Here is a 13,264-nt window from a genome sequence, read left to right on the forward strand (position 1 = left end):
CTCCCTCCCCCATTGCTCCCTTCCTGCCCCCCAATTCTCAAGGAACAGGGACCTTGGGCCGCTCCCTAACTCAGTAGCCTCTCTTGGATTTTACCCTCTGAAAGTTTTTAAGTAAATTTCTTTTCAACTTCAAATTTCCAGATAAATTGAGAGAGTTGTACAAAGCACTTCCACACAGCCCTGCCCAGATTCAGCACTTCGTTCTTTGGCTCTGTCATAGTCGCTTATCATCCTCTCTCCTTCTCTCTCCATATACAATATTTTTACCTGAACCATTTTGAAATAGGTTGCATATATCCTGAGTTAAGTATACAATGTCAGTAAAGTTACCAAAGTCAGGAAATTCAAAATTGAATCAATACTTAAGCCCATAGTCCATATTTCAGTTTTGTCTATGATCACAATAATGTCCTCTTTTTTTTTCTTCTTTGAGACAGAGTCTCACTCTGTTGCCCTGAGTAGAGTGCAGTGGTGTCATACCTCACAGCAAGCTCAAACTCATGGGTACAAGCAATCCTCTTGCCTCGCCCTCCCTAGTAGCTGGACTACAGGTGCCCACCACAACACCCAGCTGGTTTTTCTATTTTTAGTAGAGTCGGGGGTCTCACTCTTGCTCAGGCTGGTCTCGAACTCCTGAACTCAAGGGATCCACCCACCTTGGCCTCTCAGAGTGCTGGGATTACAGGCGTGAGCTACCCACCTGGCCCACAATAATGTTCTTTGTAGTATTTTCTGTATTTTTTCTAGTATAAGATTCAGCCTAAAATTTAGTTATCACATTTCTTAATCTTCTCATTTGGAACAATTCCTCAGTCTTTTAAAATTCCTTTCTGAGACTGGTCTTCTGAACGATGCCGGGGGTTATTCCCAGAGCATTGCCCTCCATATGAACTCGTTTGATATTCTCTTATAAGATTCAAACTGCACCTCCCCAGCAGCACTTCCTCTCTTCTCCTGCTTCCGGTGTTTTTCTCCAAGGATCGCAAACCTGGTTGCACATCGGGAGCTTTTCACACGACCGATACTGAGGTAAGAGACCTCAGCAAATTCTGATTCAGTGGGTGTGAGGTGGAATTTTAGAATCTTAAAACATTTTTCAAAAATATTCCCAGGTAATTTTATTTTATTTTTTTAAGAGAAAGGTGTTTTGCTCTTTGTCTAGACTGGAGTGCAGTGGCACAATCATAGTTCTCTGCTGCCTCCAACTCCTGGGCTCAAGGGATCCTTAGCCACTTGAGTAGCTGGGCTACAGGCTAATTCTGTTTTCTTTTTTAAGATACAAGGTCCCCTTATGTTATCCAGGCTGGTCTCCAACTCCTGGCCTCAAGAGATACTCCTGCCTCAGCCTCCCCATTTGCTGGATTCTGATGTGTGAGAGGTGTTCTCTGTCAGTGGCACGTTCTGGCCTCTCCTTCTATCTCACTCTCTTTCCTGCTGCATCGGCCCTTGCCTGAGGTAGACCTTATCTGTCCATGGAGTACAGTGTGCAGAGAAAGACTGGCATATTAAAGAGCCCATTTCAACACACATACTCTGTCTCGTGGTTGCATTTTATTTGCATATAATTTACATATTGGTCCATCAGTATATGTCAGGGAATTGGTTTCAGCTCCAGCCCCAAAACATAAACAAGTCCCATTGTAGTGGGCGCTTTGAAACTCCTATGTAGGAAAAGTTGGTCTTCCATATACCTGGGCTTTGAATCCCACAAATATCATATTTTCCATCTGCATTTGGTTGAAAAAACCTGCTAGTAAGTGGACGTGCACTGTTCAACCCATGTTGTTTGAGGGTCAAATGTACATGTTGACAACATATCAGTGTGGTCTTTGTGTGTAAGAATGGAAAGCGAAGCAATCACAAGTGACCGAAAGTGAATGGAAGGAACGGAGTGTGCTGGACTTTAACACTGGCAGGGTCTGGGTGGAGTGAACTGTAAACCACGTTTATGCTATTGGAAAATTAAGAAAGCAGCATTCCTTCTCAGAATGAGGCTTGATCAAGCTCACTGTAAATTCGGGTTTTCAGAAATATATCCCTCCAGCATTGTGCTACTCCCCTGTGGCCTTCCTGTAGCCCAGAGTCTCAGGACTGGTTCATATTTTATCCCATTCCCAGCAGGCAATCTAAGAGTCGTGGGGAGATCAGGGAATGGGTTCCACGCCTTTGCCCCAGGAAAGGGGAGTATTGTCCCATTTTCAGTTCTGGCCACAGAAGAGTGGTGACAGTGGGGTGTCTCCCCTGCATTCTTTGATCCAAGAAACAAGGTTACCCCAGGCTTGCAGGGGAGGGGAAGGCAGGGAAGGGGAGGGGAAATGTCTCTTCATTTATTTGGAGACTCACACTGCTCTCTTTGAAGGCCAAAGGGAGGAAGCATAGAGCTGTGAAAGCCCAGACCAGTTCCACAACAGCTATTCACAAACAGAGGAAATGTACCCCCTCCCAGGCCAGGGCAGGGGCGTGGGGAGGGGAAGAAGGAGGTGCACCTCCAGACAAGATTTACAGGTAGATACTCGAGCGAGCGCTGGTAACACTCCTACTGCACGCTCAGCGTTTTGTCCCTTTCAAAGCATTTTCCCAAAATACATTGGCTCATCTGGATGTGATGACCTTGTGAAGCAGGCAGGGTGGGAACAGTGAAACAAACACAAGAAGCCAGAATTACTTGCTAAAACGATTGCTTATTTACCGAAAATAGCCAATGTTTTAAGCACCTTGCTTAGTCAGATTTTAACCCTGTCTTAGGAGGCAGATAGAGTACCCACAAGTACGTTATTTTAGAGAGAAATGAGTGTGACTTGAGTTCAGAAAGGAGTAGATTTCACCACTGGGATTTGAGCCGGATTCCTCTGCCACCAGAGCTGAAGCTCTTTACCATGGTGGGTCAAACCACCTGCATGAAGGTCATGTGGCCAAGAGGGGATCCGGATTGGGTCTCTCCTGAGAATATATACTCAACCTCTCCTGAGAATATATTACTCAACAGTAGACGGAGGCTGATCCAGTTTAAAGCCAAGTGAAGTCCAAGGGCCACCCGTCCTCCCTGTGGAGTCCACCTCATCAATTTAACTCTTCCTCCTATACCCCCTGCTCAGAGTCTCGGCACCTGTAACCTTAGCACTTTGGGAGGCTGAAGTGGGAGGATTGCTTAAGGCCAGAAGTTAGAGACTAGACTGGGCAACAAGAAAGACCCCATCTGTACAAAAATACAAAAATTCAGTGAGGAGTGGTAGCACACACCTGTAGACCCAGTTACTAGAGAGGCTAAGGTGGGAGGATCACTTGAGCCCAAGAGTTGGAGGTTACTGTGAGCTATGATAATGCCACTGCATTCTGGCCCAGGGTGACAGAGTGAGATCTTGTCTCAAAAACAAACAAAAAAAGTGTTGGTGTGATGTGAGGGCTTGTTAAAACACAAATTGTTGGGGGCCCTACACACAGAGTTTCTCATTTAGTAGATCGAAGGCGGGCCCCAGTGGTTACATTTCTACTAAGTTTGGGGTCTTGGGTCTGTACTTGCAGAATAACTGATGCAGATATTTCCTGACTCATACTATAGACAAGCTTCCTGTCCCACCAACTTTGCCTTGTGAAGACCCATACAGCCACATAATACTAATTATAAAGGTAGTAACAGTAACAGCAGCAGCTGTTAAAGTATTTCATATGAGTCCTCAGATCTAGCTAGATCTGAAGTGGCTAAAAAAGAAAAAAAATAACAAACTATTTTACTATTTTCCAGGCACTCACTACTCAGGCAAATGATATGTGTTAATTCATTTATTATTCTGGGTTGGAGTGGGGGGTAGGAGAGAGAGAGCGTGTGCAACACAGAGTTTTGACAAAGTACTGGCCAGGAATGCAGCTTTCCAAAGCCAGAGCCCTCAGAGTGGCAGGTAAGGATGTGAGAAAAGGGAAGGAAAAAGAGAAAAACAGGGAAAATTTTGATACCCAAAGAGTCAAGTTTGGACAATTTTGCAATAGCACTAATGAAGAGTGATTGCTGGATTTGAAATCGTCACTTCCTTGGCATCTACCTTCATTACCAGGCATCTGTGTAACAGAATAGGCAGCTAGATGTTCCGGGATGCGTGTGCGTGTATGTGTGTGCATGTATGTGTCTGCACACATGTATGTGTGTATGTGTGTGCATGTATGTGTGTGCATGTGTACACATATGTGTGTAGATGTATGCGTGTGCGCATGTGTGCATGTGTGTGCATGTATGTGTGTGCGTGTGTACATGTATGTGTGTGTAGATGTATGCATGTGTGTGTGTACATGTATGTGTGTGTGTATGTATGCATGTGTGCGTGTGTGTACATGTATGTGTGTGTGGATGTATGCATGTGTGCGTGTGTGTACATGTATGTGTGTGTATGTATGCATGTATGCGTGTGTGTACATGTATGTGTGTGTGGATGTATGCGTGTGCGCATGTGTGCATGTGGGCTCATGTGTGTGTGCATGTATGTGTCTGTACACATGTGTGAGTGCATGTGTGTGCATTTATGTGTATGCGTGTATGTGCATGTATGTGTGTGTGTGTGTGTGTGCATGTTTACTGTTCTTGCTATGTTGCTCCCCAGTCATTTGACGTTGGATAAATCTTTAACCTCTTTAAGTTTAGCTAACCAAAAAATAGAGCCAGTGCTGCTGTTGCAGCTGCTGCTGATTCTGTGGTAGATTGTTCAGTGGCCAGTCTCCTCCCACCCCAGTAGGTCTGCCCCTCTGCAACAAGACTTTTCAGCTTTCCCCATCAGAAGGTGGAGTCTATTTCCTCACCCCTAGGATGTGGCCTGGTTTGAAACTTGTGTTGACCAGCAGCATGTGTGATTCCAGGTGCTTGTAGCTTCCCACCTGGCCGTCTGGAGAGGAAGCTGGTGTAGCCCCCTGGAAGGTGAGTGGCCACGTGCAGGACTGCTGGATGCCCAGCCTGTAGCCAACATCGACTACTGTGCTGCCTCTTCAATCTGGATGCGGCTGCAAGAGTAATCCAGGGAGAAACCAGCAGAGGAAACACCCAGTCATCCAGCAAAATTATGAGAAATTATAAACTGCCATTAAGTTTTGAGGAAGTTTGTCACACAGTGATGGAAAATGGATAGAGGGATGAGACTCTGAGAGTGTATGAAAGTGTCTATCATTGTTCCTGATACACGAACCGTAGCTAGTATATTTTTATCCCTATATTCTCTTCCTTGTGGATACTGTATAATCTCTATATAATGTTTTACTTCTTTGTCATTCAAAGGGACTCCTTCCTAGTGGAAGGAAGAACACGGACTCGTCATCTCCTCTCCTGGAGTATTTCGCGACATCCCCCCTACTCTCGGTTCATGTTCTAACTCCAACTCATCCTTTGATTGGGGGTCTAGAACACTGTGGTTACTCCATATATGTTAATTACTGGTAATGGTATAATATTTCCAAACATAAAATCTGTTATCCTTTTTTCTCTAGATTTCTATCTCATTTTAAGTTTTCTAAAATCTTGATGCTGCATATTTATTGGGACAAAAGGAATGACAGATAATTTAACGGTGTCATGAATTAAAATAGTGAGTAGGAATTCAGGACCATGCCTTTGAAAACATGTATTTGAGATCTTTCTCAATCTGCCTTCAATTCCCGTACCCAGGAGAATCCCCACAGGGCTATTCTACCATCTAAGTAGTTTCTGCATCTGTATCAGGGTGCTGATCCCACGCTCAGTGACTTTGACCATCTTTCCATTTATTTTCACATCCTCCATGCCAAGTAGTAGGTGCTCAATAAATGAGTATAGAGTGCATGATTGGATAAAAGTGATTAAATCTCCAAGTTTCTTTAAAATGTTAATTTTAGGCAAAAAACAGAATCACTTTGCAACTTCCATCCTGCCCTATCCCAGCTCCTTTACTTTCCACCCTTCCCTCTTTCCCCACCTCTTATTAGGTTAATTCCACGTTTCTTTAAGCTGGGTCCAGCTATTTCCTGCTCCAGAAGGCAGTACCAGATGCCTCCATGCCAGGCAGGATCCTCTTTGGTATTCTCTAAAATCCTATGTATATCTCTGTTTCCCTCAAAGCCTTGCAGATGGTGAATTCCTTCAGGGCAACAATTTTGTGTCCTAGTAAAGAATAATTATTATTATTATTTCACAAATGCTTATTAAGGACCAAGTCATCCCTCTCGATTCTTGTACTAGCCCTCAAAGGTGAGGTTCCACTTTACAGACGAGAAAACTGAGGCTTGGTGGGTTGAGTCGGAGTCCAGGGCTTTGACTTCAGACCCTGAGTTTTCTTGTACTCTGTGTTCTAACACTGGTTTGGCCCTTGAGAAATGCTTGTTGAATAGGTAGACATCTCCTTCCTTCCGTCCGTCCGTCCTTCCTTCCTTCCTTCCTTCCTTCCTTCCTTCCTTTTCTTTCTTTCTTTCTTCTGGGGCTGGGTTTGAACCCACCACCTCTGGTATATAGGGCCGGTGCCCTATGCCTTTGAGCCACAGGCACCACCCCCAATAGGTCTACATTTTCTAAAGGTACTAAGTTAACAGCCATCATTGTCTCCTTTTCTTTTTATTTTTTTAATATTTTGTGTGTGAGAGAGTGTGTGTGTGTGTATGTGGGCAAGTGAAAGGATGATTAAGACATGAAATGGGCAAAATAGACGGGGACGACAGGAACTGAATAATTAGTTTTTCAATGACGTGCTAGCTATATTAGATAATATAAACATGTTAAGAACTAGATACACACAGGCTTCAAAACATTTGGATGATAAAAAGCATGGCTACTTAACATGACCACCCCAGCCTGGACATTGGCAGTAAACAGCTGATCTGCCACCCAAGTGACCAACAATTCCACCCACTTCTACCACTCCAACCTACTCAACTAGCACTACTTTGCACTTTCCCATTCCAATTTCACTCCACTCTGCTCTGCTTCACCTCACTTATCCTACCCCCTGGCCCCCCTTTACTCCACTCCTTTTCAGGCCACTCCACTCCATCCCACTCGACTCCACTCCATCCCACTCCACTCCATCCTATTCCATTCCACTCCACTCGACTCCACTCTACTCTATTCTATTTCACTCCACTAAATTCCATTCCCTTCACTGCCAATCCATTTTATTTATTTATTTATTTTTGAGACAGAGTCTCAAGCTGTCGCTCTGGATAGAGGACTGTTGCATTACAGCTAACAGCAACCTCAAACTCGTGGGCTCAAGCGATTCTCTTGCCTCAGCCTCCCAAGTAGCTGGGACTACAGGCTCCTGCCACAAGGCCTGGCTGTTTTTTTGTTGCAGTTGTCATTGTTGTAGTTGTCATTGTTGTTTTAGCAGGCCTGGGCCGGGTTTGACCCCGCCAGCCTTGGTGTATGTGGCTGGTGCCCCACCCATTGAGCTATGGGTGCTGCCTGCTGCCAATACTTTTTACTTAATTCCATTCCATTCCATATCTTTCCTTTTTTTTCTTTTCCTCAAAACCTTATTAAGTATTAAGCACTTTGTTCAGGTCCTCATACAAAACCAGATAAATACAGAGCCTACTCTAAAAAACCTCATATTTGGATGTGTTTATTTATCAACCCTACTCAGCCCAGTTAGATGAAGTCGTTCCCAAATCCTCACAAACTAGGTGCTGTCTGATAGAATAAGCAATAGGCATGCAGGGATTTTCTTTTTACACAATTCCAAGCGATGAAGTTGAATGATTTTACTCCTTTAATATTCTTCTAGATTTCTACTGTCATCAGAGGACAGGCATTTTATATCCTAAGTGACTCATTTTCACCTGTCAAAGTCTCTAACTACAGTTGTTTATATTTGACTGTTGTGATTAAAGCTCTAGTTAAGCCAGATAATGATCTAGCAGAGCTGCCTAGATGAAGGCTTTGGAGTCTTGGAGAGCAGCAGCTGTAGAAACTGGTTTTGGAAAAAGCATAGTTTTTACACACTAGCTTCCCAGGGCATAGTTGTGATTCCACTTAAGCTTTAAAGGGAAAAAACCCGGGAACACAGGACAGCCAGCTGCATAGTGATTCTGGTGCCCTATCTGGGAGCTCATATAAATACCGTGCTGGATTTCACTCTGGCTTCTTACGTGATACATGTTTTTTTCTGAGTATTATATATATTTGAGCTCAGATGTAAACGAATACTCTTTTAAACTGATGTGAGAATGGAAATTTCAGGTGAGGCACACTCAGCCAAGATGAGAGGTGTTCCAACCCAGAGCAGCCATTGTCACAAGTAAGTGGTGAATCTCTCACTCGTGTCAGTGGTTGTAAGAGTTGGGGAAATGGGGATTTGGGGAGCAGGCAGTGCCAGTTCATGATGGTATCCTTAAGTCATAGATTTTTTGCTTCAGTTTTCTGTATTTCTTTCCCACTTTCCAAGCTCAGACAGATCTGAAACCACAATTATCAAGCTAAGAGATGTGGGTAAAAAGTTAGTAAGGGTGAGAGAATTTGGCCATGTTTTTCTTTCCCTACTTTAGGGAAAGTATCCTGGGTGGGGTGATGGGAGAGAAAAGCTAACATTTAAGTCAAATTTAGAGTTTGAGTTATTTCCTGGAGTGGATATTTTTATAAATGGATTGAGTGAATATTGAGTTTTAAGGTGATATAAAAAGTGACTAGAAAAGTAATGAGGCCTTCCTAACTCCTCTTCCGAGGCAAGGGAAGAGCTAGGACAGAGAAGATAAATAGTTAAGGAAAAGTGAAGCTAAAAGGAAAGTTCCACGAGTTATTCAGTGTACTGCTGTATTCATTTTGTGATCAACAAGGAAGCACACGCTGGCTAGCTGGACCGCAGGCAATGTTAGAGGCGGCACAGTGAAAAAGAAAACAGCACCAAATGCATGTTACTGCCTATGAATAGTTTTGGGCTTTTACCTGCTTCAATGATTTGGGTTGCTTATTAGGAAATAGGCAGACGCCACCAAGTGGAACCTTAGCTCTTTTGATTTGCTGTAGTTACCCTGTTACTGCCTGCATGGTGGCCTACAGCTCTGAATGGAGAGCGTAACCAAAGAAGTTAATACCAGAATAGAAACACTTTTGAAAAGACACCTTTGACTGTGACGTCACTGCTTCTTGTCACCTTGTGGACTAGAAGGCCACAGGCAGGTGGGAGGGTCTTGGTGTGGAAGTGGAGTGTGGCTCTTGCTTATTTTTGACTATGCTCCCAAGTCATTCATAGTGATTCCTGCACCTGCTACTGCTTTGTACCTCTTTCCCTTCTCTTAAAGTAGAAATGATTATATCATGATTCAGGGTCACTTATAAGACCCTGATTTCCTTTTCCATCTCCTACTTTGGGGCCATGTGTAAGCCCCATCTTTGATTCTGAAAATGTGGCCAGCCTATAGGAGTGCACTTATGTCTTGGCAGAATAATTATCTTCATTTTATAAAGAAATTGTAGTTCAATTTCAAAAATTTTCTCATTACGTAAAAGGACTTCATGTGTAATTTGCAGCTAGGACACAGAGCCCCTAACCCCACTGCAGGGGCAGCATTCTCGGCTAGCAGGTCTTTTCAAGCCACAGGCTGTCTGAGACCATACACAACTCCCACCCCCTCTCTTTTTACCTCTTCAGTAGTGCTGGAGAAGGGCTGAGTAGTCAGCAGGACCCATGATGTATCTGTGATTCCTGCTGTGTGCAGACTGAGGCGCTGCCTCTCATTGCTGCTTGGGGTGGAATTTTCTGTGGTATTCCTGACGAGGGCCTCCGTGCTGTTCCCGATGAGGTGTTCTGTGCTATGCAGAGCTGCGTTAAAAGTAGTCGGGGTCTGAGGAGGAGCTGTGTTTCTGGTGCTCCTTACCAAAACTTCTGCTCCCAGGCCAGCTGCAGTAAAGAAACAACAGTCGTGAAGATTATTCTCATGGTTTATGGTTTCTTCACATAAAAGCAATTTTACTTAGAAAAGTAAAACTCCTTCAATAATGGACATGTGGATAAGTTTCAGTCATATGAAAAAGCAAATACAGATTGAGCGTGTGACAATGTTCGTTTGCTTGTCATGTTCATCCATCCTTTTTTAATCTATCAATTTTGTGTGGTAGAAAAGGAGTTGTAGAATCTGTACTATTGGAAAAAAAACCACAGCTCTGTGTACAAGACAGAGTTAAATTCGTTCTGTGAACATTTACAGGGCCACTGAGTTGGCTGCAGGGGATCGTCAGACCTCCGGCAACTTCATGCACAATTCTGTGTATCTGTGATGTGTGCTTTTCTTGTGTGGGGTGCTCTCATGATTTATCAGCTTCTCAAAGGGGATTAAACAAAATACCAGGTGGAGAAAAATCACTGCCTGTGACTTGCCTAATCTCGCCATGAAGATTGAGGGTTCTTGGAAAGTAATCACTCTTCTTTAACCACAGTGCAAACTTTTTCTAATCCTAATCGTGTGAGTCTCAAATGATGAGACTGTTGTGTTTCCTAAGCTACTATCTTCTAGAAGAATAGTGCCTTGATTTAAAGTTTATGAGCTGGTAGGATTAATTTAAAGCTTTGTTTTGCAAACCTCAACCACATATATATTAAAAAAAAATTGATTTAGGAATTAGGTTCATCTAGCCATAATTTCAAAACGTGTTTTCCATCTCTTGGGGATCTTTCTTGTATGCAAATTCTGATGCAGTAGAGATTGCCAGAGTCAGCATTTCCAACAGGCTCTCAGGTGATGCTGATGTTGCTGGAATTTGGACCACATTTGTGTAGCAAAATTATGGAACACTGTTGTATAACAGGAAGCATTGGGAAACATTATTTCTTTTTGCCACTCCTTTACTGGTTCATTCATTCATTCAAACAACTATTTATTAAGCAACTATTCAGTGTTAGGTAGAGGTGTCCCAGAGAAGCTATTAATCCTCACATTTTCCCTGTGCTGGTCTACCTCTCCGGACCTTCTTTTGAGCCTCATCCCTTTTCAATGTCAGCTGATTAATATATTTCCTGTAATGTATGTAAAGAGGGGAATGAGGCATTGAAAAGGAGATCAAGGTGGAAAAGTATTTTTACCATTTAGCAAGCTATAAATATCAGCAATTCTTTCATAAAGCTAATAAAATAATCTTGACTTTATCTAAAGCATCTCTTCCTTGAGATGTAGAGGGTTGTGCAAAGTACTTTATATACAGGATTGACAGAGTTAGCAAATGAAAATATGTGATTTTCAGTTAAATGAGAATTTCAGATAAACAATACATTTTTGGTGTAATTATTAAGTATTTAGTATATTCCAAATATATAACAATAAAGGATTATATCATTGATATATATCATATTGTATATTAGGAATATACTTACACTAAAATTTGTTCATCTGAATTCAGATGTACCCGTATTATCTGTATATCTGCTAGATCTTGGCTTTGATGGATTTTTGGACACTCCCCTTAGTTTCCATTTGTTTTTATTTTTCCAAATCCTGTGGCACTATCACTGCCTTTTACCGGGGTTACTCATTCTGGATGTAGACCAGGAGATTTGTTTTTATCCTTGAGTGCTTTCTACATGACAAACTTAATCATACTGTTAGTGAGATTCCCTTTTGACAAACTCCAATAAGCAGTCTTAATTCTGTAGTCTTAATTGAGTAACTTGCTTGAATATCTTAAGTAGAAATTTGTTTACTATAGAAATGTAAAGACTTCTATGCCTAGAGATTAGCATTGTGGTCCTTTTGAGCTTTGGCCAATACTGATCCTCTAAGCTCTACAATTTTAGCTCTCAGACCCTCAAAAAAATTTTTTTAACCATAGGGTTAGGACAAAAACAAACCTTCAAATACCTAGCATGTAATGACATGTCTTAGCATGTCAACCTGCTTATTCTTCACTAAGGAGTAGTTAGTAAGTTTTTATACCAAGAAATTTTTATTAGTCAACTTACTTCATTAATTTAGTGGATGAAACTGAATTCTCCCTAAGTTAGATAAATGGTCAAAACACTCTTGAAATTTCTTCTGAAAGTAAAAGAACTTACTACCATTGCATGTAGCTTTGGACTATCTTACAGGAAAAAGTTCAGTCTTCTGTGATTATCTTTAATTGACCTTCTAAATATATTTTTGAAATCCCCAAACCAAACAAGGTCATTTTCCGTTTTAGGCTACCACCATTTTTCCAAAGAAAGAAACTACAGAATATTCAGGCCCAGTACCCTTTCATTTTGTGTCTGTGTTTTAACTTGTGCTATTTAAGAAGTAAGAAAGCCTTAACATTCAACTTCCAAGTTTCATGAAATTTAAAGCAGCAGTTTGGGAACTTTAGTAGGAATCAGAGTCACCGTTGGGGTTTGTTAGACTATTGAAGCCATGGTCCTCTGCCTTAGAAACCGTGACTTGGTAGATTTGGTGTGTGACTTAGGACCTGCTTTTCTAACAAGTTTTCATGTGATTCTAATATGCTGTACATGCAAGTGTATCATTTTATTCACATACACAATACGGGCCCCGAAAGAATTCTAATCATTTCTTTTTATTTATGTATTTATTTATTTTTGAGGCAGAGTCTCACTTTTTTGCCCTTAGTAGAGTGCTGTGGCCTCATAGCTCATAGCAACCTCAAACTCTTGGGCTTAACCAGCGGTTCTCAGCCTGTGGGTTGTGAGCCCTTTTTTCAATTTGTAACAATGTGGCAATTAGGAAGGTTGAGAACCACTGGAAGCAATTCTCTTGCCTCAGTCTCTAAAGTAACTGGGACTATAGGTGCTGGCCACAATGCCCAGCAATTTTTTTTTTATTAAATCATAAACACATAGATCATGTATACATGGGGCACATGCATTTATGGGGTACAATGTGCTGATTTCATATAGAATTAGGAATGCTTACATCGCACTGGTTAGTATATAAAACCTAGTATAGGAATTGCAGGATCAAATGGCAGGTCTACTTTTAGATCCCTGAGTATTCTCCATACTTCTTTCCAAAAGGGATGTATTAGTTTGCACTCCCACCAGCAGTGCAGAAGTGTTCCCTTTTCTCCACATCCACACCAACATCTGTACTTTTGGGATTTTGTTATGTGAGCCACTCTTACTGGAGTTGGATAATATCTCAAAGTGGTTTTGATTTGCATTTCTCTGATGATTCAAAATGATGAGCATTTTTTCATGTGTCTGCAGCCCTCACAATGGGAGAAGATATTTGCAGGGTATGCCCAGCTATTTTTTTTTTTTTTTTCCTGAGACAGGAGCCTCAAGCTGTCCCCTGGGTAGAGTGCCATGGCATTTCAGCTCACAGCAACCTCCAACTCCTGGGC

General features: G+C 42.1%; 1 protein-coding gene across 2 annotated transcripts in view; it reads right to left on the minus strand.

Annotated features, from left to right (window-relative positions):
- Positions 1–13,264, minus strand: part of PTPRB (protein tyrosine phosphatase, receptor type B) — a 125,342-nt gene that overhangs the window by 99,828 nt on the left and 12,250 nt on the right. For both annotated transcript variants that reach the window (XM_023518636.1, XM_003798935.3), the window contains exon 3: positions 9,583–9,839. In XM_023518636.1, coding sequence (XP_023374404.1) covers positions 9,583–9,839 — 257 coding nt within the window. The remainder of the gene's footprint in view (positions 1–9,582; positions 9,840–13,264) is intronic.

Source organism: Otolemur garnettii, unplaced genomic scaffold, assembly GCF_000181295.1.
Source record: "Otolemur garnettii isolate 467f Iridium unplaced genomic scaffold, OtoGar3 scaffold00143, whole genome shotgun sequence".
NCBI classification, from domain to species: domain Eukaryota; kingdom Metazoa; phylum Chordata; class Mammalia; order Primates; family Galagidae; genus Otolemur; species Otolemur garnettii.